Genomic DNA, 23,027 nt, shown 5'->3' with positions numbered 1-23,027 from the left:
CACATATTACTAGGCACATTTTATTTCACTAACTATTCATGATATAGATGATAATTTTTTAGGATCAAGTATGTGGTTCTTACATGGGCCAATTAACCTTGATTATGTGTGAAGCATTTATGACTCGGTTGGAAAAAAAGATATTGTATGAGAGGAGCTACAGAAAATAAAATAGATTGAATGAAAGAATAGAATTTACTGATGATAGACTCACAGATAACAAGTAAATAATTCATTTCCCTTCTAGCAACAGTTACCTTTACACATAAGGCCAGCAGTGTCGCTCTGCAACATTTATCAAGCAACAAAAATGTAGACTTTAAAATCTAAAAGGAATTTCAAATGACTCATGGGACCCTATTACAAAATCAACCACAAGAGTTTTCTAACTACTAATTAATTTTTTTTTTTTTTTTTTTTTTTTTTTTTTAAAGATTTTATTTATTTATTTGTCAGAGAGAGAGTGAGTGAGAGCGAGCACAGGCAGACAGAGTGGAAGGCAGAGTCAGAGGGAGAAGCAGGCTCCCTGCGGAGCAAGGAGCCCGATGTGGGACTCGATCCCAGGACGCTGGGATCATGACCTGAGCCGAAGGCAGCTGCTTAACCAACTGAGCCACCCAGGCGCCCACTACTAATTAATTTTGAGCGAAGTCTTAAGCCATAAAAACCAGACCATTTCGTGAGATAACTGGGGCAGAAAGTTGATGAGACTTAGAATTTGGGGTGAGGGGAGTGATTTGTCTCTAGAGTTGGTTTATCAGATGGCCAACAGTCCAGATTCTAGATGCTTGGGTTTGAACCCCAGCTCTGCCACTTACTTCCTATATGTGATATTGAATTAGTTATTTAATCATCCTGTTTCTGAGTAAAAGAGTGGTAATAATTGCTAGAATTGCTATGAGGATTACATGACTCAATGTAAAATATTTAGAACTATGCCTAGCATATAAAAAGCACAATGTACACATTTGTTAAGTGAAAATTGTGATAACTGATCATGTCGCTAAAATGCCTCTGGAATTTCTAATTTAGTAGGTCCCATAAGCTTTGGGGAGGAGTTCAGGAAAGAAAACAATCTTCTTTTTTACCTCCTCACCCCCCCCCACCTTCTTTATTCTTTGATACCCCTCCCCCACCCCCTTCTGCCCATTGCAATGTATTGTTTTCTCTTTATATTAAAAACAATTCTCTCTGGGCTCCTGGGTGGCTCAGTTAGTTAAGTCTCCAACTCTTGATTTCAGCTCAGGTCTTGATCTCAGGGACATGAGCTCAAACCCTGTGTTGGGTTCCACGCTGGGTATGGAGCCTATTTAAAAAAAAAATTTTTTTTTAGAATTCTGTTCTTTAAGATATTGGACATTTTCTTAAAATTAATTTCCACAGGTCTTATGCATATTTGTGTCTGTTCTCCCACTTATGATTGGTCCCAATGTTTTTTCTTACATATGGAAATTAAAAAAAATGTACGGGAGAATAAAATGCACGGGAGATTTACTGTCATCATAATTATGATAATTCTGGTACCTCCATGGAAAAAATATAAAAAATTTTGATGGGGGGTGCCTGGTGTCTCAGTCGTTAAGCGTCTGCTTTGGGGTCAGGTCATGATCCTAGGGTCCCCGGATCCAGCCTTGCATGGGGCTCCCTGCTAAGCAGGAAGCCTGCCTCTCCCTCTCTCACTCCCCCTGCTTGTGTTCCCCCTCTGTGCCTCTGTCAAATAAATAAAATTGTTTAAAAAGAGTTTTGATGAGAAGTATAGGGCAATGAATATAACAAGGATTTCAAATATACCTTCTAAGCCCTTTTCAGGAATCAAAATGAACCTAACAGCAGCTTCTTTGAAAACAGTTCTGCAGACACACAATCCCAGGAACCTGCAGTTCAAACTACCCCACCCCCGCCCCCATGAGTCTTTAAAAGTAGAAATCTCTTTGTATTTCTCCTTCTGCTCGCTTCGGTCGCGTTCTTTTACTTTCTGCCCCAATTTTATTTAGTACTTTGTTTCCTCTGGTTGTTACAGTCTTTCACACTGCATTATAGTAGAGCTTGCTTCCAACCATAGGGAAATTCTTTGGCTTCTTTTGCATTTTTGATAGGGAGGACTAAGCTGACTCATGACCATCTCGCGACCACTCCCTGCGTGTGCTCAGGCGGGCGGGGGTAGGGGGCGCTTCTCTCGCTTTCTAACTTCCCTTTATGCGGAAATCCTGCGGCCTTTTGTGAACACGTTTCTTGAGATCCCTCTCTTTGTCTTTTTTCGCGTATCGTTTATTATTTGCGAGTTTCGCCTCTTCTCTCTGCAATCTCCTCTCCCCTTGCCCCCATAGAATACACGTTCCCTCACTTTGGGGTCAGAGTAATTGATGCTTGAAGATCCTCCATGGGCTCCACCTAGCCTTTACATATGGTTCAAACGTGCTCGCCTTCAGGGTTCTCCACCTGAGCTGTTGCGGCGTTTTTCCCCCTCTGCAGTAACACATGTCAAAAAAAAGCAAGCCCCAGGACTTGTCCATATATGACCTTAGAACAGGGCGCTGCCTCGTTTGGAGGCAACGTTTGGGGAACCTTGTCCACTCCCGCCCCCGCGTGCTCTCGCCACCGCCTTCCCCGAGGTCACTGGCGTGCAGAACGCGAACGCCGACTGCTCCGGCTCGCGTCCCGACTTCCTTCTGGGAGCCTAATAAACCTGGGGGAAGTTTAATCATTCCGCAGCGAGCCCGGCTCTCTCACTGGGCATGCTCAGTGGCCCGGCCCCGCTCCGGTGGCGAGTGGCTGTCTTGGGCGCAGGGCTCGGGTCGGCGGCCGCTTCGGCGGGGCTTCCAGGAGTGCGGACCGGGCGCTGCAGCCCCTGAGCCGGGAGCCAGACGCGGCCCGCGGTCCCCGCCCGGACGCAGGGCCCAGCCAGAGCCGCGTCGTTCCGGAACCCGGGACCCCCCAACTTCGCGCCAAGTTCGGAACCGCCCTCCGGGGGAGCCATGCAAATGATGACCAGGGACGTTCTGCTAGAAATGGACCAGGAGGAGGAGGACGACGACGACGGGGACATCGGTGAGCGAGGGGTTCCCCGGCGGGGGCCGACGCCGGAAGAAGTTGGGGACTGCGCGTGGGCGCCGCGCCCTCCGCGAGAGCGGCTTGCGGGAACCCTCGGCCGCTCGGAGGGGCGCGGGCGCGGGCGGCCGGGGAGGAGGGAGACGGCGCCGCGGTCCCGGGGCCGCAGTGCGGCCGCCTCGAGCCTCAGCTGCCTGCGGGCCGGCGCCCGGGGGAAGGCCGGGGAGGCGCGGGGCGCGCACGGGCTCCCGAAAACTGCGTCCGGGCGGGCCGCAGCCGCAGCCTCGGAACAGTCATGCTAGATACAGGGAGGTCTCCGCGCGCCGACGTCTTGACTCAGAAGCGGCAACTTTGGGGTCACTTCCTCCCCGCCTCGAACCTGCTGTGGGGATTCCGGAGAGCGGCGCGGGCGGGGAGCCGGCCCCGGTTCGGAGAACAGGGGTGTGACCCACCTGCATCCGCTGTAAAGTGAAAGAAAGGATCGGCTCTGGGAGGGAGGGTGGGGGCTGGGTGGGGCGCCCGGGGAACGGATTTGTGGCCGCGGGTGGAGGCCCGGGATCTTTTTGTCAGCCGCGGAGCCCGCCGGGGCCGTGATTGGAGGAGTAAACCCTAGTCCCGGCGGACCTCCGGACAGGTCTACAAGTCCAGAGGGCCCCTGGAGCTTGGCGAGACTGGGAGGTGGTGGTGGGGGGTGGAAGCCGAGCCTGGGTGTTACCATTTCCAGTTAGAGTTTAAAATGTTTAGAAGTTGTAGACGGAAAGCAGGGAGAGTTGTTTAAGAGTAGAACAACCATTAAAACAAACAAGAGGGAAGGGAGGAGGAGGTGGGGAAGGGGAAAACTACTGGAGGAGAAGGGAGAATATCACTGTCAGGGAATGACACATTGGGTCCCTCCAGGAGACTGGCAATTTAATTACCCTGCTGGTCTGCTCAGAGACTCTGAGTCTGTTTCCTGCAAGCAAAATCAGTTTAAAACCTAACAGTTCCTGCTCTTGTCCTCAAGACCTATTTTTCTCTGATAACTTTAGAAGTAACTTAATTTTAGGAGCTAGGGGTGGTTTTTATCATTCCCCCCCCCCCCCAGCTGTATTGAGCTATAGTTTCCGTATCATTTTCTAACTTTAAGGTTTATAAAGTGCTGAGTTGATACGCTTAGATGTTGCAAAATGATTACCACCATAGCTTTAACCAATACCTCCATCATCTCACATAATCACCATTTCCTTCTTGTGGTGAGAGCATTTAAAGTCCACTCTGTTGGCGACTTTCAAGTACAGGATGCAGTATTAATTATAATCACTATGCTGTACCGTAGATGCCCAGAACTTGTCTTACAACTGGAAGTTTGTGCCCTTTTTTTAAAAAAAATTTTTATTTACTTATCCGACAGAGATCACAAGCAGGCAGAGAGGCAGGCAGAGAGAAAGGAGGAAGCAGGCTCCCCGCTGAGCAGAGAGGCCCATAAGGGCCTCGATCCCGGGACCCCGAGACCATGACCCAAGCAGAAAGCAGAGGCTCAACCCACTGAAGCACCCAGAAGTTTGTGCCTTTGACCAACACTCCCCCCACCCCCATTCTCCTGTTTCTATGAGTTCACCTCTAAATGACTTTATCTGTAGTAGTAGATTTCACCTGTAAGTGATATACAGTAATTATCTTTGTCAGACTTCACTTAGCATAATGCCCTTCCAAGTGCCATCCATGTTGTCCTAAATGGCAGGATTTCCTTCTTTCTCGAGGCTGAATAATATTCCGTTGCCCACATGCAAGGCTGAGGAAGTGGTGAGGGGACTGGGTGGTGGTGGTGATGGTTACACACACACACACACACACACACCACATCTTTATTCATCTATACTTGGACAATTAAGTTATTTTTATATCTTGGTTATTATAGGCACTGCTCATTAACACCCAAAGAACTAGATAACTTTCTTGTTGACCAGGAACAAATTGAATAGAGGGGCTTATACTTCATGATTTAGCTTTACTTTTCATTCATTTGAGAACAATTTATTAGATGGAGGGAGCCAGTAGTATTCTTTTTTTTGTTAGAGAGAAAACTGAAACTCACAGGTTTATCTGCCTAGCTTTTTGTATAACTAGTTAGGATTCAAACCCAGACTTTATGATTTTCAAGACCTGTGTGCATTATTAGTCCATTTTACACCTGGTCACTCAGCTGTCAGATAACGTATAATACTACTATTTAGCAGGCTTTACTGGTAAATCATGATTACATAAAAATGTAAATTATAGGAGCAAACTTTAAAAAGTTATAATAAAGTAGCATAGTCTGTTTTGTAGGAATATACTTTAAAAAAAAAGCTTTATTTATTTGAGAGAGAGAGTAAGGGAGAGAGAGAGAAGGAGCAGGGAGAAGGGCAGAGGGAGAAGCAGGCTCCCTACTGAGCAGGGAGCAGGATGTGGGGGGCTCAATCCCAGGACCCTGGGATCATGACCTGAGCTGAAGGCAGTTGCTTAACTGACTGAACACAGCCCCCTCCCTTGTCTGTTATGGTGAGGTGTTACTGTTTATGTTGAGTATTGTAAACAAATAAGGATAAAAACCCTAATGGAAATCAAAGTAAGCTAGAGACTCTGAGCTTTGTTTGTTCTGCTGTGTCATCAGTAGATCTCAGTTTAGAAAGAAAACTAATTTGGTCTAGTCTATGTTTACCAGATGAGGCATCATAAAATTTATCTTAAGTGTGTGGCAATAGGTTCTTTTTTGTAATTACAGATGTAATTTATGCTGTTTCTATCGAGTCAAACTGTAACTGTATTTAATAAAAAGTTAAATATCTCCTCCTTCACCCTTCCCTCCATAAGCTACTGATACTGATACTTTACTGTCTCTAAGGGTCAACTCAACAGTTTATGTCAGAGAGTTATTATCTCAGCAGTCTTTGGTTGTTATACAAGTTCAGTGTGGGTTGCACTGATTTTATAATAAGCACAAATGTTTACCAGGTCAATAGAAAGTTTATGTCATTGTAAAGTAGTAAGTCTTTTTAAAGGTTAGCAGAAGTAGGCTGATGGTATATAGCCTTTAACAAAATAATTATAATTTTCAACTATGGGAGAGGAAGTTCTAGTGAAACGAAGATGATAATTTTCACCTGTGCCTCTTGTTTTATAATGTAGTGCTATGTTAAAGCTGTTGACTAACATATTTCTCCTAGTACTGGATTGTCATTACCAATAGTTGTATAATTTAAAATCCACTCAGGTACCGAAGGTTTCTATGTAATTCCTCTGTGAATATTAACTTTGTCATTCAGAACAGTAGAGTTATTTTTGATGTAGTTCCTGGGTAAAACATCGATCACCAGATAATTTGCAAAACACAGAAAGAAAAACTTCTTAAACTAGTTGCGGTCCCTGGTTGTAGGATATACATATTTTATGTACATACATGGAAGGGTGCCCTGTAGTAGACTGGGCTTTAGGGCTCCCCCACCCCACCAGTGGGTTTCTGCTTACTTTTGCTTTATGTGTAAAGATTGCTTCCTTGTTTGGCCTGAACCTGACCAGAGAATCAGAGATGGTAATCTTATTATGAGCATCTTTTCCTTATTTACTTTGCTCAGGGCCACCAGAAATTGTCCCCAAAGGTTTCTGAATGAGGCGACCTGTTGGCATGAGAACATTTTTGCAAAAGACCCCTTATTTTCTAAATCAGCTCCAACAACCAAATGCAGGTGTGACAGGTGGGCAGTAGAGGCAGGAAACATGTGGCTTTTAGCCCTTTTGCACTGATGCTGGTAGATAGCATGTGTCCAGAAAGGTTTTGTGTGCCTGTGTGCAAAAAAAGTGTTTTTGGCTGGCCTGCCTCCAGGACTCCTCCCATGGGCTTCCCTGCCCCGCCCCATTAATCAGTAAATAAAATCCATCATTTCTCCCTGTTCATGTAGAAAATGATAGAAACATCTATTATAGCCAAAATGTAGGTACTATAGTGTGCTGATTGATTGATTGATTGATTTTGCATTTCTGTGGTTCAGACTTTGCTGAGACAGGTAAAGTGTTATCAAAAAAGGAGGGAATTATCAGGAATAAGTCAGATGGTTCAGGCAAAAAGGTTTGTTTAGATGCTTGGTTCGTTGCTTTGGGTTCCCAATCTGTTTATGGTAGAATTTACGCTTTGATCCCCACAGCTGATGGTTGAGTCATTGGTTGTGAGTCGGGGCAGGGGAGGGGAGGGCCGTTGCGAGCAGAGGCCCATTACCTCTGAGTTCTGATGGTCTAGCTGTATCTTTCAAGTGTCTTTATTGGCTCCTTTTTTAATCTCACATTTTTACACAGACTTACTGCACAATTTCTATCCCTACAAACTTTGTTTAATCACCTGAAGATCTGATCCTAGATCAATATTAACTGAGCAACCCTTCTGTGCTAGGTGCAAGATTGGGTGTGGGGCTTTACTAAAAATGAGTAAAATGCACCCCTTGGCTGCGGAGAGGTGGGGGCCGGGAACCAGCCCTTTGCAGTAAGTGCCATTATCGAGTTGCGTACACAGCCATGGGAAGAGGTGCAGGAGGCAGCTTCCCAGCAGAGATTGCTGGGCTGGGCGCTGGAGGACCAGGCAGATGCAGTGGCAGGGAGGGCAGAGGGAAACTCAGGAGCTCCATGGAGTTGCCCGTGGTAGAAGGGAACAGCCACAAGGCTAGGGAGGCAAGAAGGGGCCACACCATGAAGAATATTCTGCATGTTTTAAGGATTTGGTATTTGGAGGTCCTGAAAGATTTTAAGGAAAGGAGTGACGGGAGCAAATTTGCGTTAAGATAAATCTCCCTGGCAGCATGTTGGAAAGTGGGGTGGAGAGGGGAGGTGGTAGAGGTAAGCCTTTCTGGTAGTCACGTTTGGAAATGCCTGCAGTGGCCATGAGCGTAGAAAGCAGTGGTCTGAAAGTTTAGGAAAGAGGTGACCTCTCTGAGGCCACAAGCAAACAGCTGGATTCTTGGACCTGAGCTGAGTGATCAGGTGGCAAGTGGTGGCAGCTGTGCATGAGGGGAGACTTTTCTATTATTCCAGCAAGTCTCACACTTTTCTCCTCTGCTTTGGCTCAGACCATTTCCCTTCCTTGCTAATACCAGACTTAGCTCCTCTGTATTTCAGTGGCTCACTCTCTTCCAAGCCTGTCAAAAACCTAGAAAGCTAGTCCTGATCCTCATTGCCCAGAGTGCCCAACAGTAAACTGTTACACACCTTATTTTTCTGTTCTACACGATTAGCATGCACTTTTTTGTTTTGTTTTGTTTTTTAGCACGCACTTTGTATTTTGTCTTTGTTGTTGATTATCTTTATCCCCACAGCTAGAGTGTAAATTTCTTGGGCACTGAGGACTAGGTCTTTTGGGTCTTCTAGAGATCATGCAGAATATCCTGAACATTGTAGACATTCACTGCTACAATTAAAAAAAAAAAAATGTTCGCTTTCTCATCCTCCTTTGACATACCAGTTTCCTGAAGGCAGGGGTCTTGCATGCTTTGTGTTTGAAGCTATGCCCTTTGTGCCTCCAGTGGTGCTTGCTCTTTGGTAGAAGCCAAGCAGATCATTGTTGAAAGATCAATAAGTGAATTGCTGTTTTAAAACAGTTTGATTAACATTATGCTTGGTGGTTTTATGGCCCTCGTAGAATTCTCTTCTATGTCACTTTGAGATTCCCTTATTATCTGTCGATTGTCCATATCAGGTACTCTGCTGGGTTCCAGGGTCCTTGACCTCCTGTACCTCACTATCTGGGAAGGAGGCAGATACACAAATAGATAATTGCACTAGTCTGTGATTACTGCTGTAATCAAGATGTGTACCAGGGTCCTTCGTGGTACTAAGGAGAAAGCCTGTAATCTTGCCAAAAGGACTCTTCAGATGCCACACCTGAATGGCCTCGGAAAGGATCAGAAATAGATAAGTGGGTGGGGCTAGGACAACGATGTGTCTTGAGTATTCCTAAATGTGGTACTTTGATGAAATGAACTTTGATGCTGTCTTTATCTGCTATGGCGAGGGGAAGATTGTCTCTACCAGTAGAATGACAGTTCAAAACAAAGCAAACGATCCTTAAAGCCTTTCTCTTTTGACTGTCGTTTTGCCCCCTTTTTAAAAAATATAAACCTGTTATTTTCAGTTTCAAACCCTCAGTCACAATTTATCTTCTGCATTTTAACTTTCAAGTCAAAGAGTTGCTTTCTAAAATGTTTCCCATCTCCTCTTGTAATTCCAGTCATTCTCTAAATCTGACACACAGTTCTAAAAGACTTCCACACTCACAACCCTTTCTTTTTCTCAAGTGGTTGCAATAGTCACATATATTGATTACTGTACATTTATTTTTTCTTTTAGAAACCAGTAAATTTAGACCAAAAGCTCCTGTGAAGGTTTCTGTCAGAGATGCTATTTAAATTCTGACATTCTTTTTCTTTTCTTTTTTTTTTTTTTTAATTTTTATTTTTTATAAACATATATTTTTATCCCCAGGGGTACAGGTCTGTGAATCACCAGGTTTACACACTTCACAGCACACACCAAATCACATACCCTCCCCAATGTCCATAATCCCACCCCCTTCTCCCAAACCCCCTCCCCCCGGCAACCCTCAGTTTGTTTTGTGAGATTAAGAGTCACTTATGGTTTGTCTCCCTCCCAATCCCATCTTGTTTCATTTATTCTTCTTCTACCCACTTAAGCCTCCATGTTGCATCACCACTTCCTCATATCAGGGAGATCATATGATAGTTGTCTTTCTCTGCTTGACTTATTTCGCTAAGCATGATACGCTCTAGTTCCATCCATGTTGTTGCAAATGGCAAGATTTCATTTCTTTTGATGGCTGCATAGTATTCCATTGTGTATATATACCACATCTTCTTGATCCATTCATCTGTTGATGGACATCTAGGTTCTTTCCATAGTTTGGCTATTGTGGACATTGCTGCTATAAAACATTCGGGTGCATGTGTCCCTTTGGATCACTACATTTGTATCTTTAGGGTAAATACCCAATAGTGCAATTGCTGGGTCATAGGGCAGTTCTATTTTCAACATTTTGAGGAACCTCCATGCTGTTTTCCAGAGTGGCTGCACCAGCTTGCATTCCCACCAACAGTGTAGGAGGGTTCCCCTTTCTCCGCATCCTCGCCAGCATCTGTCATTTCCTGACTTGTTGATTTTAGCCATTCTGACTGGTGTGAGGTGATATCTCATTGTGGTTTTGATTTGTATTTCCCTGATGCCGAGTGATATGGAGCACTTTTTCATGTGTCTGTTGGCCATCTGGATGTCTTCTTTGCAGAAATGTCTGTTCATGTCTTCTGCCCATTTCTTGATTGGATTATTTGTTCTTTGGGTGTTGAGTTTGCTAAGTTCTTTGTAGATTCTGGACACTAGTCCTTTATCTGATATGTCGTTTGCAAATATCTTCTCCCATTCTGTCAGTTGTCTTTTGATTTTGTTAACTGTTTCCTTTGCTGTGCAAAAGCTTTTGATCTTGATGAAATCCCAGTAGTTCATTTTTTCCCTTGCTTCCCTTGCCTTTTGCGTTGTTCCTAGGAAGATGTTGCTGCGGCAGAGGTCGAAGAGGTTGCTGCCCGTGTTCTCCTCAAGGATTTTGATGGATTCCTTTCGTACATTGAGGTCCTTCATCCATTTTGAGTCTATTTTTGTGTGTGGTGTAAGGAAATGGTCCAATTTCATTTTTCTGCATGTGGCTGTCCAATTTTCCCAGCACCATTTATTGAAAAGGCTGTCTTTTTTCCATTGGACATTCTTTCCTGCTTTGTCGAAGATTAGATGACCATAGATTTGAGGATCTATTTCTGGGCTCTCTATTCTGTTCCATTGATCTATATGTCTGTTTTTGTGCCAGTACCATGCTGTCTTGATGATGACAGCTTTGTAATAGAGCTTGAAGTCCGGAATTGTGATGCCACCAACGTTGGCTTTCTTTTTCAATATCCCTTTGGCTATTCGAGGTCTTTTCTGGTTCCATATAAATTTTAGAATTATTTGTTCCATTTCTTTGAAAAAGATGGATGGTACTTTGATAGGAATTGCATTAAATGTGTAGATTGCTTTAGGTAGCATAGACATTTTCACAATATTTATTCTTCCAGTCCACGAGCATGGAACATTTTTCCATTTCTTTGTGTCTTCCTCAATTTCTTTCATGAGTACTTTATAGTTTTCTGAGTATAGATTCTGTGTCTCTTTGGTTAGGTTTATTCCTAGGTATCTTATGGTTTTGGATGCAATTGTAAATGGGATTGACTCCTTAATATCTCTTTCTTCTGTCTTGCTGTTGGTGTAGAGAAATGCAACTGATTTCTGTGCATTGATTTTATATCCTGACACTTTACTGAATTCCTGTATAAGTTCTAGCAGTTTTGGAGTGGAGTCTTTTGGGTTTTCCACATATAGTATCATATCATCTGCGAAGAGTGATAATTTGACTTCTTCTTTGCCGATTTGGATGCCTTTAATTTCCTTTTGTTGTCTGATTGCTGAGGCTAGGACCTCTAGTACGATGTTGAATAGCAGTGGTGATAATGGACATCCCTGCCGTGTTCCTGACCTTAGCGGAAAAGCTTTCAGTTTTTCTCCATTGAGAATGGTATTTGCGGTGGGTTTTTCATAGATGGCTTTGATGATATTGAGGTATGTGCCCTCTATCCCTACACTTTGAAGAGTTTTGATCAGGAAGGGATGTTGTACTTTGTCAAATGCTTTTTCAGCATCTATTGAGAGTATCATATGGTTCTTGTTCTTTCTTTTATTGATGTGTTGTATCACATTGACTGATTTGCGGATGTTGAACCAACCTTGCAGCCCTGGAATAAATCCCACTTGGTCGTGGTGAATAATCTTTTTAATGTACTGTTGAATCCTATTGGCTAGTATTTTGTTGAGTATTTTCGCATCTGTGTTCATCAAGGATATCGGTCTATAGCTCTCTTTTTTGGTGGGATCCTTGTCTGGTTTTGGGATCAAGGTGATGCTGGCCTCATAAAATGAGTTTGGAAGTTTTCCTTCCATTTCTATTTTTTGGAACAGTTTCAGGAGAATAGGAATTAGTTCTTCTTTAAATGTTTGGTAGAATTCCCCCGGGAAACCGTCTGGCCCTGGGCTTTTGTTTGTTTGGAGATTTTTAATGACTGTTTCAATCTCCTTACTGGTTATGGGTCTGTTCAGGCTTTCTATTTCTTCCTGGTTCAGTTGTGGTAGTTTATATGTTTCTAGGAATGCAACCATTTCTTCCAGATTGTCAAATTTATTGCCGTAGAGTTGCTCATAGTATGTTCTTATAATAGTTTGTATTTCTTTGGTGTTAGTTGTGATCTCTCCTCTTTCATTCATGATTTTATTTATTTGGGTCCTTTCTCTTTTCTTTTTGATAAGTCGGGCCAGGGGTTTATCAATTTTATTAATTCTTTCAAAGAACCAGCTCCTACTTTCGTTGATTTGTTCTATTGTTTTTTTGGTTTCTATTTCATTGATTTCTGCTCTGATCTTTATGATTTCTCTTCTCCTGCTGGGCTTAGGGTTTCTTTCTTGTTCTTTCTCCAGCTCCTTTAGGTGTAGGGTTAGGTTGTGTACCTGAGACCTTTCTTGTTTCTTGAGAAAGGCTTGTACCGCTATATATTTTCCTCTCAGGACTGCCTTTGTTGTGTCCCACAGATTTTGAACCGTTGTATTTTCATTATCATTTGTTTCCATGATTTTTTTCAATTCTTCTTTAATTTCCCGGTTGACCCATTCATTCTTTAGAAGGATACTGTTTAGTCTCCATGTATTTGGGTTCTTTTCCAAACTTCCTTTTGTGGTTGAGTTCTAGCTTTAGAGCATTGTGGTCTGAAAATATGCAGGGAATGATCCCAATCTTTTGATACTGGTTGAGTCCTGATTTAGGACCGAGGATGTGATCTATTCTGGAGAATGTTCCATGTGCACTAGAGAAGAATGTGTATTCTGTTGCTTTGGGATGAAATATTCTGAATATATCTGTGATGTCCATCTGGTCCAGTGTGTCATTTAAGGCCTTTATTTCCTTGCTGATCTTTTGCTTGGATGACCTGTCCATTTCAGTGAGGGGAGTGTTAAAGTCCCCTACTATTATTGTATTATTGTTGATGTGTTTTCTTTGATTTTGTTATTAATTGGTTTATATAGTTGGCTGCTCCCACATTGGGGGCATAGATATTTAAAATTGTTAAATCTTCTTGTTGGACAGACCCTTTGAGTATGATATAGTGTCCTTCCTCATCTCTTATTATAGTCTTTGGCTTAAAATCTAATTGATCTGATATAAGGATTGCCACTCCTGCTTTCTTCTGATGTCCATTAGCATGGTAAATTCTTTTCCACCCCCTCACTTTAAATCTGGAGGTGTCTTCGGGCTTAAAATGTGTTTCTTGGAGGCAACATATAGATGGGTTTTGGTTTTTTATCCATTCTGATACCCTGTGTCTTTTGACAGGGGCATTTAGCCCATTCACATTCAGGGTAACTATTGAGAGATATGAATTTAGTGCCATTGTATTGCCTGTAAGGTGACTGTTACTGTATATGGTCTCTGTTCCTTTCTGATCTATCACTTGTAGGCTCTCTCTTTGCTTAGAGGACCCCTTTCAATATTTCCTGTAGAGCTGGTTTGGTATTTGCAAATTCTTTCAGTTGTTGTTTGTCCTGGAAGCTTTTAATCTCTCCTTCTATTTTCAATGATAGCCTAGCTGGATATAGTATTCTTGGCTGCATGTTTTTCTCGTTTAGTGCTCTGAAAATATCATGCCAGCTCTTTCTGGCCTGCCAGGTCTCTGTGGATAAGTCAGCTGCCAATCTAATATTTTTACCATTGTATGTTACAGACTTCTTTTCCCGGGCTGCTTTCAGGATTTTCTCTTTGTCATTGAGACTTGTAAATTTTACTATTAGGTGACGGGGTGTGGGCCTATTCTTATTGATTTTGAGGGGCATTCTCTGAACCTCCTGAATTTTGATGCTCGTTCCCTTTGCCATATTGGGGAAATTCTCCCCAATAATTCTCTCCAGTATACCTTCTGCTCCCCTCTCACTTTCTTCTTCTTCTGGAATCCCAATTATTCTAATGTTGTTTCGTCTTATGGTGTCACTTATCTCTCGAATTCTCCCCTCGTGGTCCAGTAGCTGTTTGTCCCTCTTTTGCTCAGCTTCTTTATTCTCTGTCATTTGGTCTTCTATACCTACCAAGGAGTGCGGTTTCAATACCAAGGAGAGCAGCAGAATTCCAGAGGAGGAGAAAGCCAAGCACGGAACTCATGGCTTTTTTCCTGTGATTTTTTTAGTCTTGCAGTTAATTTAATTTTTTCTTTTTCATTTTTTTTTTTCTCTCGCCTTTGGGTAAAATTTTTTTTTAACTGTTACCTTTTTCTTTTTTAACGATTTTTTACTAGTTTATCTAATATATATATATATATTTTTACATTTTTCTTAGGTGTTTTCTTTTTTTAAAAATTCTTTTCTTTTCTTTTTTTTTTTTTCTTTTTCTTTTCTTTCTTCCTTTTTGAACCTCTTTTTATCCCCTTTCTCCCCACTCACGATTTTGGATCTCTTCTAATTTGGTTAAAGCATATTTTCCTGGGGTTGTTGCCACCCTTTTAGTATTTTACTTGCCCCTTCATTTACTCTTATCTGGACAAAATGACAAGACGTAAAAATTCAACACAAAAAAAAGAACAAGAGGCAGTACCGAAGGCTAGGGACCTAATCAATACAGACATCGGTAATATGTCAGATCTAGAGTTCAGAATGACAATTCTCAAGGTTCTAGCCGGGCTCGAAAAAGGCATGGAAGATATGAGAGAAACCCTCTCGAGAGATATAAAAGCCCTTTCTGGAGAAATAAAAGAACTAAAATCTAACCAAGGTGAAATCAAAAAAGCTATTAATGAGGTGCAATCAAAAATGGAGGCTCTAACTGCTAGGATAAATGAGGCAGAAGAAAGAATTAGTGATATAGAAGACCAAATGACAGAGAATAAAGAAGCTGAGCAAAATTCTGACATTCTTGAAGGGAGATTATAATGCATTATTAGGAATCCCATAATCTAGCTTTAGGTTAAAAAATGGTCTTAAACTTTCAAAGTGGGTAGTTATAGCAGGTTAGAGTAAAATGATTATATTTTAATAAAAGTTTCCACTGTAGCTAATACTTTAGGTTTTCATCTGTTATCATACTTACCAGTTTGTGTTTTGTATTCTAGCTGATTCAATAAGTCTTTTTTTTTTTTTTAAGATTTTATTTATTTATTTGATAGAGAGCACAATCACAAGTAGGCAGAGAGGCAGGCAGAGACAGAGGGGGAAGCAGTCTCCCTGCTGAACTGAGAGCCTGATGCAGGGCTTGATCCCAGGACCCCGAGATCATGACCTGAGCCGAAGGCAGAGGCTTAATCCACTGAGCCACCCAGGCACCCCAAAGCTTATATAGTCTTAAAGGGAGAGGTGCTACGCACTTACTTCACAGCCTGTGTACTGTAATGCTTTTCACATAGTAGATACTCAATAAACATTTGCTAAGGGACTGTTTTAGATTTTAATGGAAGCTTTGTACGCTGTAAGATTAAAGCTTGATCTGCTTCTGGTGCAATGTAGTCAGGGTGGGGTCTGTGCAAAAATCACCAGTTTTAGAACAGGAAAACATCGTTTCCAATTAACTTCAACCAAGGAAATGTACTTCAACTTACTGGTAGCTCCCATATAAAGATGGAGATGGTGAGAATTTAATACAATCAACGGATTGTCTTACGTCATTTATCATCATTGCCATTATTGCATTTCCTTTGGTTTTGCCTTGCTCTAGAATACTGCAACTAAAATTAATTAGTATCCATCCCAAGAAGCAGCCAGTTTAAAGAATACTAGATGAAAACATCAGGAATGGAATAGTGTGGCTATGTATCAAAAAGCTATTCAGATACTCCTCAGCCAGAACATCAGATGGAATGTTTGCATGGAAGACAGGTTGAGGGGTTAATAAGCAAGTTTCTCTGCTGTGGTATTTATCACTGCCCCGGCTACATGTCTGAGTTCTCACTGAAAAAGCTTGCTGCAGCAACTTATTCGGTAGCTAAAAATATGAATGAAGGAAAATGTATTCTTTTGTGAAGTCCAGATGTGGCTTTTATATTTAATGCTTTTCATCTAGGATATTGAAACTCTGCTATTTCTCACATTATTTAAAAATACAAATCCTTGAAATTGAGGGGAAAAAGGATACTGATCTTTAAAATTATCTTTTTTATAATTTTAATTTTAACTTTGGCAGTACTTCAGCCCTAGGTCAGTCATGCAAATAGATGTTCTTTCACAAAGTGCAATTAGGCGAATTATAGGCTTGTTTATAAAGCTTGTTTTACATAAACTAAGATTGTGTTGACATAACTGAATTTTTTATGATTTCTACCTAGATATTTGAAAGATAATTTTCAGCTTGGCACAAACAAAATGATGGCTAAACCTTTCTCCAGCGTCACCTAGACACAGCCTTAAGCTTTATTTTGTTTTTGTTATTTTTTCTGATTTGTGCTTAGTTTTTAAGAAAAATGATTCCCCACTAAATTGTAAGCAAACATTATATACCCTTCTCATGTATAAAACTCAGACTTTTAACATTATTTTATTTTTTAGTTTTTAAAGATTTTACTTACCTATTTGACAGAGCTCACAAGTAGGCAAAGAGGCAGGCAGGGGGAGAGAGGTGGAAGCAGGCTCCCCGCTAAGCAGAGAGCTCAATGTGGGGCTCGATCCCAGGACCCTGAGATCATGACCTGAGCAGAAGGTAGAGGCTTTAATCCACTGAGCCACCCAGGCACCCCTTAACATTATTTTTTTATATTGTTTTATTTCTTTCTGCTGTTACTGATTAAATAAACAAGCCCTGGATGCTAAGTTTGTGTAAAAGATAAGATCCCCTTTCTAAAAAAAAAAAAAAAAAAAAATTAGAATAAGCAAAACCCACCATTGTTTCTAAGTGAGACGAGTAGTAAGGAAACCATGTAGTAAATTCATTGGTCAGAGATGCCACCTAGGGAAATAGGAGATTTTAAGGAGGGAGGGTGGAAGGTGAATCCCTGACGAGGGGCTGGGAAGGCAGTATTGATGCAGAGCAGGGCCAAGGGAGTGGAATGGCCAGTGGTCAGAAGACGAGTTTGTGGTTGGCTTTGACATTGAGAATGTATTACCTGAGGCAAGTTGCTTGGCTCCTCTGAGCCGCTTTCTTCAGCCTAGTAGGGTTGCTAGGAAGATGCGAAGTGTCTGTGTAGTGCCATGTGGGGCTTTTCACTCAATGCTCTGCAAGTGGCAGTTACAATGTCACCATCTTAATGAATTCATGTATTTACATGCTACTTTTTTCATTTTTTTTTAAAGATCTCACCTCATTTTAATTTCAGCCTAAGAAATGGTTACTCTTGGGGCACCTGGGTGGCTTAGTCGGTTAAGTGTCTGCCTTCGGCTCAGGTCATGATCCCAGAGTCCTGGGATCAATCCCCGCATCAGGCTCCCTGCTCAGTGGCGAGCCTGCTTCTCCTTCTCTCACTGCCTGCTGTTCTGTCTACTTGTGCTTTCTCTCTCTCTTTTTCTCTCTCTGTCAGATAAATAAGTAAAATCTTTAAAAAAGTGGCTACTCTTCACCTCTGTGATCTCTCAGTCCTCTCTCCTACACACTGGCTCTGCATTTTGTATTGCTCGGGTCACATCGTCTGTGCAGAAACTGCCCACTAAATGTCAGGTTAAGGATGACAGTGACAGCAGCTGTGCTGCAGACACAGGTGCCTAAAGATAAAGGAGTCGAAGAATAGCATGTGCTTTCTGCAAAGAGATAATTATTGTGTGTGCCCCCCTCCCCCATCTTCAAGCAGACTGACAATGTTTTCCGAATTCCAGGAAACCTATTTCAGGAGGAAACTCCTTCAGGGAATCTTAGCAAAAGATCCTAAGGCCTGTTACTTTGTGGGCTCCCAATAAATGGCTCGTAAAGGTAGAAATTGTTTTTTCCATCGGTAGTACCTGTAGCTTAGCCCTTTTGCTCAATTGCTGTCAGGCACTTCTTGCCAAAGTATGTGCGCTCCCATGTGTCATCAGATAATTGTATGTACAAGACATGAGGAAGGAGACATTTAAGTAAGAAATAAATCGTTTTTATTAAGAATTGAATATCATGGGAGAATAGGGGAGAGGAAGATCAATGAGGAAATTTTTAGTGGTCAGAGTTCTCCCTGATTCCACTGTTACTCCTGAAATTGGAAAATTGAAAGATCGTTCAGAGATGTTTGCCATTCACTGGAGGGAGGGCAGGGAGGTGGTCTGTGGTGGGCGTGATCATTGATCTGACGTGAAAAACCCATTTGGCCTTACACCCTTCCCATTGCCCACATTCTAGTTCTTGACCATTGTGTGTACAGGCAGTCAGTTTCGGCCCCTCATTCTTTAAACATCTTCAGAACTGGATATGACCTTTTTTTTTTTTTTTTTTTTTTAAGATTTTATTTATCTGACAGACAGAGATCACAAGTAGGCAGAGAGGAGGAAGCAGGCTCCCACCAAGCAGAGAGCCTGACTTGGGGCTCTATCCCAGGACCCTGGGACTAGGACCCGAGCTAAAGGCAGAGGCTTTAACCCACTGAGCCACCGAGGCACCCCGTGGAATGACCTTGTATCTCAGAGAGAGGACCTCCCAGCCACCTTGTTACTGGAGCACACCCAAACTCCATTCTTGCATCTACATCCTTGTGGGTCTGAAGGGGAGGAGACACCAGGGCCTTAGCTCCCTGTCTGAGGGATCCGATCCACTCTCTCCCTTGAAGCCCTGGATGAGTGTAGGTATTGGGGATTAGGTGAAAGTGCTCTTTTTTTTTGAGGTTTGGATCTGCAAGTGAAAATCTGAATTTGATGAGAGATATTTATACCAGAGATTAAAAGAAAAGGATGACTTCTCCTTGTGTTGAAAGATTATCTCCACCATCTATTATAGCTAACCTCGCCTTACCTTGGCTGGGGATATGGACGGGCACCCTGTAGTGTATCAGGAAGAAATGGGGCTCTCTATTGGCCTGTGGTCCTTTTTATTTATCCCCTGTTGGCTCCTCAGTTGCCCATCATTCTCCTCAGAGTTCTTTATCTGACCTCTGTCCCAGTGTTCTCCTCAGACAAATTGCCTGAGGTTAAGACTACCACTGCTTACACTTCAGTTTTAGACAGATGGGATTCAAATTCTAGCCCACACATTTACTAGCTGTGTGACCTTGAGTAGTAACAGAGCTTTGTTCCCCTCCTCTCTAAAACAGAGCTGATATTAGAACCTACTTCAAGCATGACTGTAGCAGTGATGTCATTAAAAAAAAAAAAAAGTCTTGCTTTGCAGTGTTGCGGTACCTGATACACTGAAAACCCTCTATAATTAGAAGCTAATGTTGATATTCTGGGTAACAATTTTTTCCTGTATCTCAGCCCAGATTTGTCTCTTCTGGTTTTCACTAGAGGTTTTGCCTTTCTCCCAAGGCTATACCTTCCATGTATATAGCTCACTGTTAGTCTTTGTCTTTCTCATGAAACTGTGAGTATCTTGAGGAGATCTGTCACCTCCTTGAGCAGCGTAGTGCTTGGGCACATGGTAGGCGATCAGTACATGCTTACTGAATGAGTGAATGGATGAAAGATTTTGATCATTGAAGGACTATGAAAGACTGGGAAGGTAGGCCTTTGTGTATAGATCAACCCTCGGGTAGGTTTTTATAACTTTGGAGCCTTGGTTTCCATATCAGAAAAATGTTGTAGACCTAATATAGAAAGGGTAATGATACTTTATGGAATTGTTACAAGGTTTAATAATATTAATATATAAAAGTACAAGGGACAGTTCCTGGCACATAATAGGCCAACAAACAATGGAGTCATTTATAGAACAACCAAGCATAGAAAAATACAGTATAATTGACTGGTGTAACTTAAGTTAGATTTTCTAGTAGATATATTTCACAACACTATCATCCTTTTGAAAGATACATAATTTTAGTAAGGTAAGAGAATATACTATAAAGATTGATAATGAAACTTAAATGATACTTTGCTAGATTTTACAGTAAAAGAAAACACCAAAGAAATAAGGGCATTTCTTAATTTGGCAAATTTAAGACTTTCAAAGTATCTACTGTTTAAGTCTAAGGAGTAGTGTTCTTGATATTGATCCTGTGAAATTTTAATGAAGTCAACTTTTAACATAATATGCATTGTTTAAAAAGATTTATTTATTTACTTTTTTATTAAAAGATTTTATTTTTTTGAGAGAGAGGGAACGAACAGGGGAGAGACAGAGGGAGACTGAGAAGCAGGCGCCCTGCTGAGCAGGGACCCTGACACTGGCTCTGTCCCAGGACCCTGGGATCATCACCTGAGCCAAAGGCAGAGGCTTAACAGACTGAGCCGCACAGGCGCCCTAGGAAGATTTATTTATTTCAGGGAGAGAGAGCGTGTGTGTGCATGAATGAGTAGGAGGAGCAGAGAGAGAGAGAGAGAGAAGCAGACAGGGAGCTCAATCCCATAACACTGAGATCATGATCTGAGCTGAAATCAAGAATTGGATGCTTAACCAATGGAGCCACCCAGGTGCCCCTAAAATACGCAGTTTTAAAATAGACATGTAATATTTAGTTATTATTTGAATGGTCCGTTATTTTATTTTATTTTTTAAAATATTTTATTTATTTATTTGACAGATCACAAGTAGGCAGAGAGAGAGGGGAGGAAGCAGGCTCCCCGCTGAGCAGAGAGCCCGATGTGGGGCTCGATCCCGGGACCCTGGGATCATGACCCGAGCCGAAGGCAGAGGCTTTAACCCACTGAGCCACCCAGGTGCCCTGGTCCGTTATTTTAAATGGAAAAATTCAGACATGTCTCATTTGCTCCCAGAGCTAAAATTTCTCTTCATTAAGTATTACTGAAAAGTTTGAAGTCAGATAAAACCTGTTAAAAGACAAGAATAGGATACAGAGCAAAATGATAAAACTGAAGACAAGAGCCCACAAAGAAATCGTTACCTTTATGGCTTGAATTGTTTTGAATTTAGTGATATAAAAATAAAATAATCTCTACCTAATTTGCAAAAATAGGTACATGAAATGATATGTTTCATTTTGTGTGTTTGAGGTTTGAGACTGATTTGCCTGTACCCAGTTGTTAGAGCTTAGAACACTGCTAGGCCCCTCTAGTAGCATCAGCCATAAGAAAAGTTAGATGTCCCATTCCGTCTGGGTAGATCAAAGCACAATGAAAAGAGGAAGGCTGTTCTTATCCTTAAGGAGAGTTAAAGTGATTTGCTTTATAGTTAAGTGTTCATAGAAGTGACTCTGCAACAAACGTGAAAATGTCATCTTTTGGTTACTGCCCTTAGAATTGCAATTCTTGTCCATGGATTTCAACCTATAGTCCAGATTGTCAGACTGTCTCCTATTTCCTCCCTCTGTTTAAATAGCATTTAGTACCTATGGCGTGCATGCTTCTATAACAAGCACATTGCAGCTTACAAATCACAGAGGAGATGTGAGCATTACTAACAGTCCTTGTCATCTGCTCTAAGGGTGAGCAACACAGTAAATGGCTTTTGAGCAATGGGGTAATGATGGTTTTCCTGAGAATTACAGTTGCCTAAACTGTGGCTAGCGGCTTGTTCATACTCCAAGATACTTATTTTGAAGAGTTTGGTCACAGTCTTGACTAAGTTATTTGGCACACGCACAAAAATCCCTTTGGAAGCTGATTGTGGAATTTGCTACTAGTGGCCTTCATAAATCGGAACTGTTGCTCTTTTTAAAAGACATGTGCTTAGGGACGCCTGGGTGGCTCATTTGGTTAAGCATCTGACTCTTGATTTCCCAGGTAACAATCTCAGGATGATGAGATCGAGCCCAGTGTCTGGCTCCATGTGGAGAGTGGAGCCTGCTTGGGATTCTCTCTCTGCCTCTTCTCCCGAACCCCTAGCCTCCCGCTCCCATGCTTGCTCAGGATTTCTCTCTCTCTTTCTCTCTCTCAAAAGATGTGCATAGAGATTTCACTGAACTCAAGAGCACTGAATTAATGTCCTTCACAGTCTTTACTGAAGACCTCATTTGGGTCATGTACTATTTAAGTTTTGAGTATAGAGAACCAGAGAGAATTCCAGCTTTAGTGAAGCTTGTTTTCTAATAAGTGATAACCTAGGGGCACCTGGGTGGCTAAGATGGTTAAGTGTCTGCCTTCAGCTCAGGTCAAGATCTTTAGGTCCTGGGATCCAGCCCCATGTCAGGTTCCTGGCTCAGCAGGGAGTTAGCTTCTCCTTCTCCCTCTGCCTCTCCTCCTGCTCATGCTGTCTCTATCTTTCTGTCTCAAATGAATAAATAAAATCCTTTTTTTTTTTTTAAAGATTTTTATTTATTTTTTTGACAGAGAAATCACAAGTAAGCAGAAGTAGGCAGAGAGGCCCGCAGAGAGAGAGGGAGAAGCAGGCTCCCTACCGAGCAGAGAGCCCAACCGACATGGGGCTCCATCCCAGGACCCTGGGATCATGACCTGAGCAGAAGGCAGAGGCTTAACCCACTGAGCCACCCAGGCACCCCATGAATAAATAAAATCTTAAAGAACTGATAAAGTAAAAACCGAAAGCGTATGCAAAAATCCATTCATTTACCTAATGTCTATTCAGCACCTCCTACGTGTCCGCCTGGTGTTCTGTGCTAGGAATTCAGCCCTACATGAGGCAGCAGTGGCCTCTGCCCTCAAGGAGGAGGCTGACCAGCAGGGAAGACAAACATGCCAACATTACCAGCAAATTATATGTAAAGACTGTGGAAGAAAGAGACCGACCCAGGAGAGTACAGATGAGAACAGAACTTGGGCATTTCCACAGCAGCTCAAGGAGGCGGGCCCCCACTGGAGGATGGCTGACAAGTGCAGCTGTTATTTTCATAATT

At 42.1% G+C, this 23,027-nt stretch overlaps 1 protein-coding gene across 2 annotated transcripts in view; it reads left to right on the top strand.

The window, feature by feature from the left end:
- The first annotated feature begins 2,599 nt into the window (after positions 1-2,599).
- ANO6 (anoctamin 6) overlaps positions 2,600-23,027 on the top strand; it is a 192,628-nt gene continuing 172,200 nt past the window's right edge. For both annotated transcript variants that reach the window (XM_004765581.3, XM_004765580.3), the window contains exon 1: positions 2,600-3,048. In XM_004765581.3, coding sequence (XP_004765638.1) covers positions 2,976-3,048 — 73 coding nt within the window. In that variant the 5' untranslated portion in view covers positions 2,600-2,975. The remainder of the gene's footprint in view (positions 3,049-23,027) is intronic.

The sequence above is a fragment of the Mustela putorius genome, unplaced genomic scaffold, assembly GCF_011764305.1.
Source record: "Mustela putorius furo isolate JIRA1106 unplaced genomic scaffold, ASM1176430v1.1 tig00537227_pilon_pilon_pilon, whole genome shotgun sequence".
In the NCBI taxonomy this organism is placed as follows: domain Eukaryota; kingdom Metazoa; phylum Chordata; class Mammalia; order Carnivora; family Mustelidae; genus Mustela; species Mustela putorius.
Note: the sequence above shows the minus strand (reverse complement) of the source record. Positions and strands in the feature narration are given on the sequence as shown.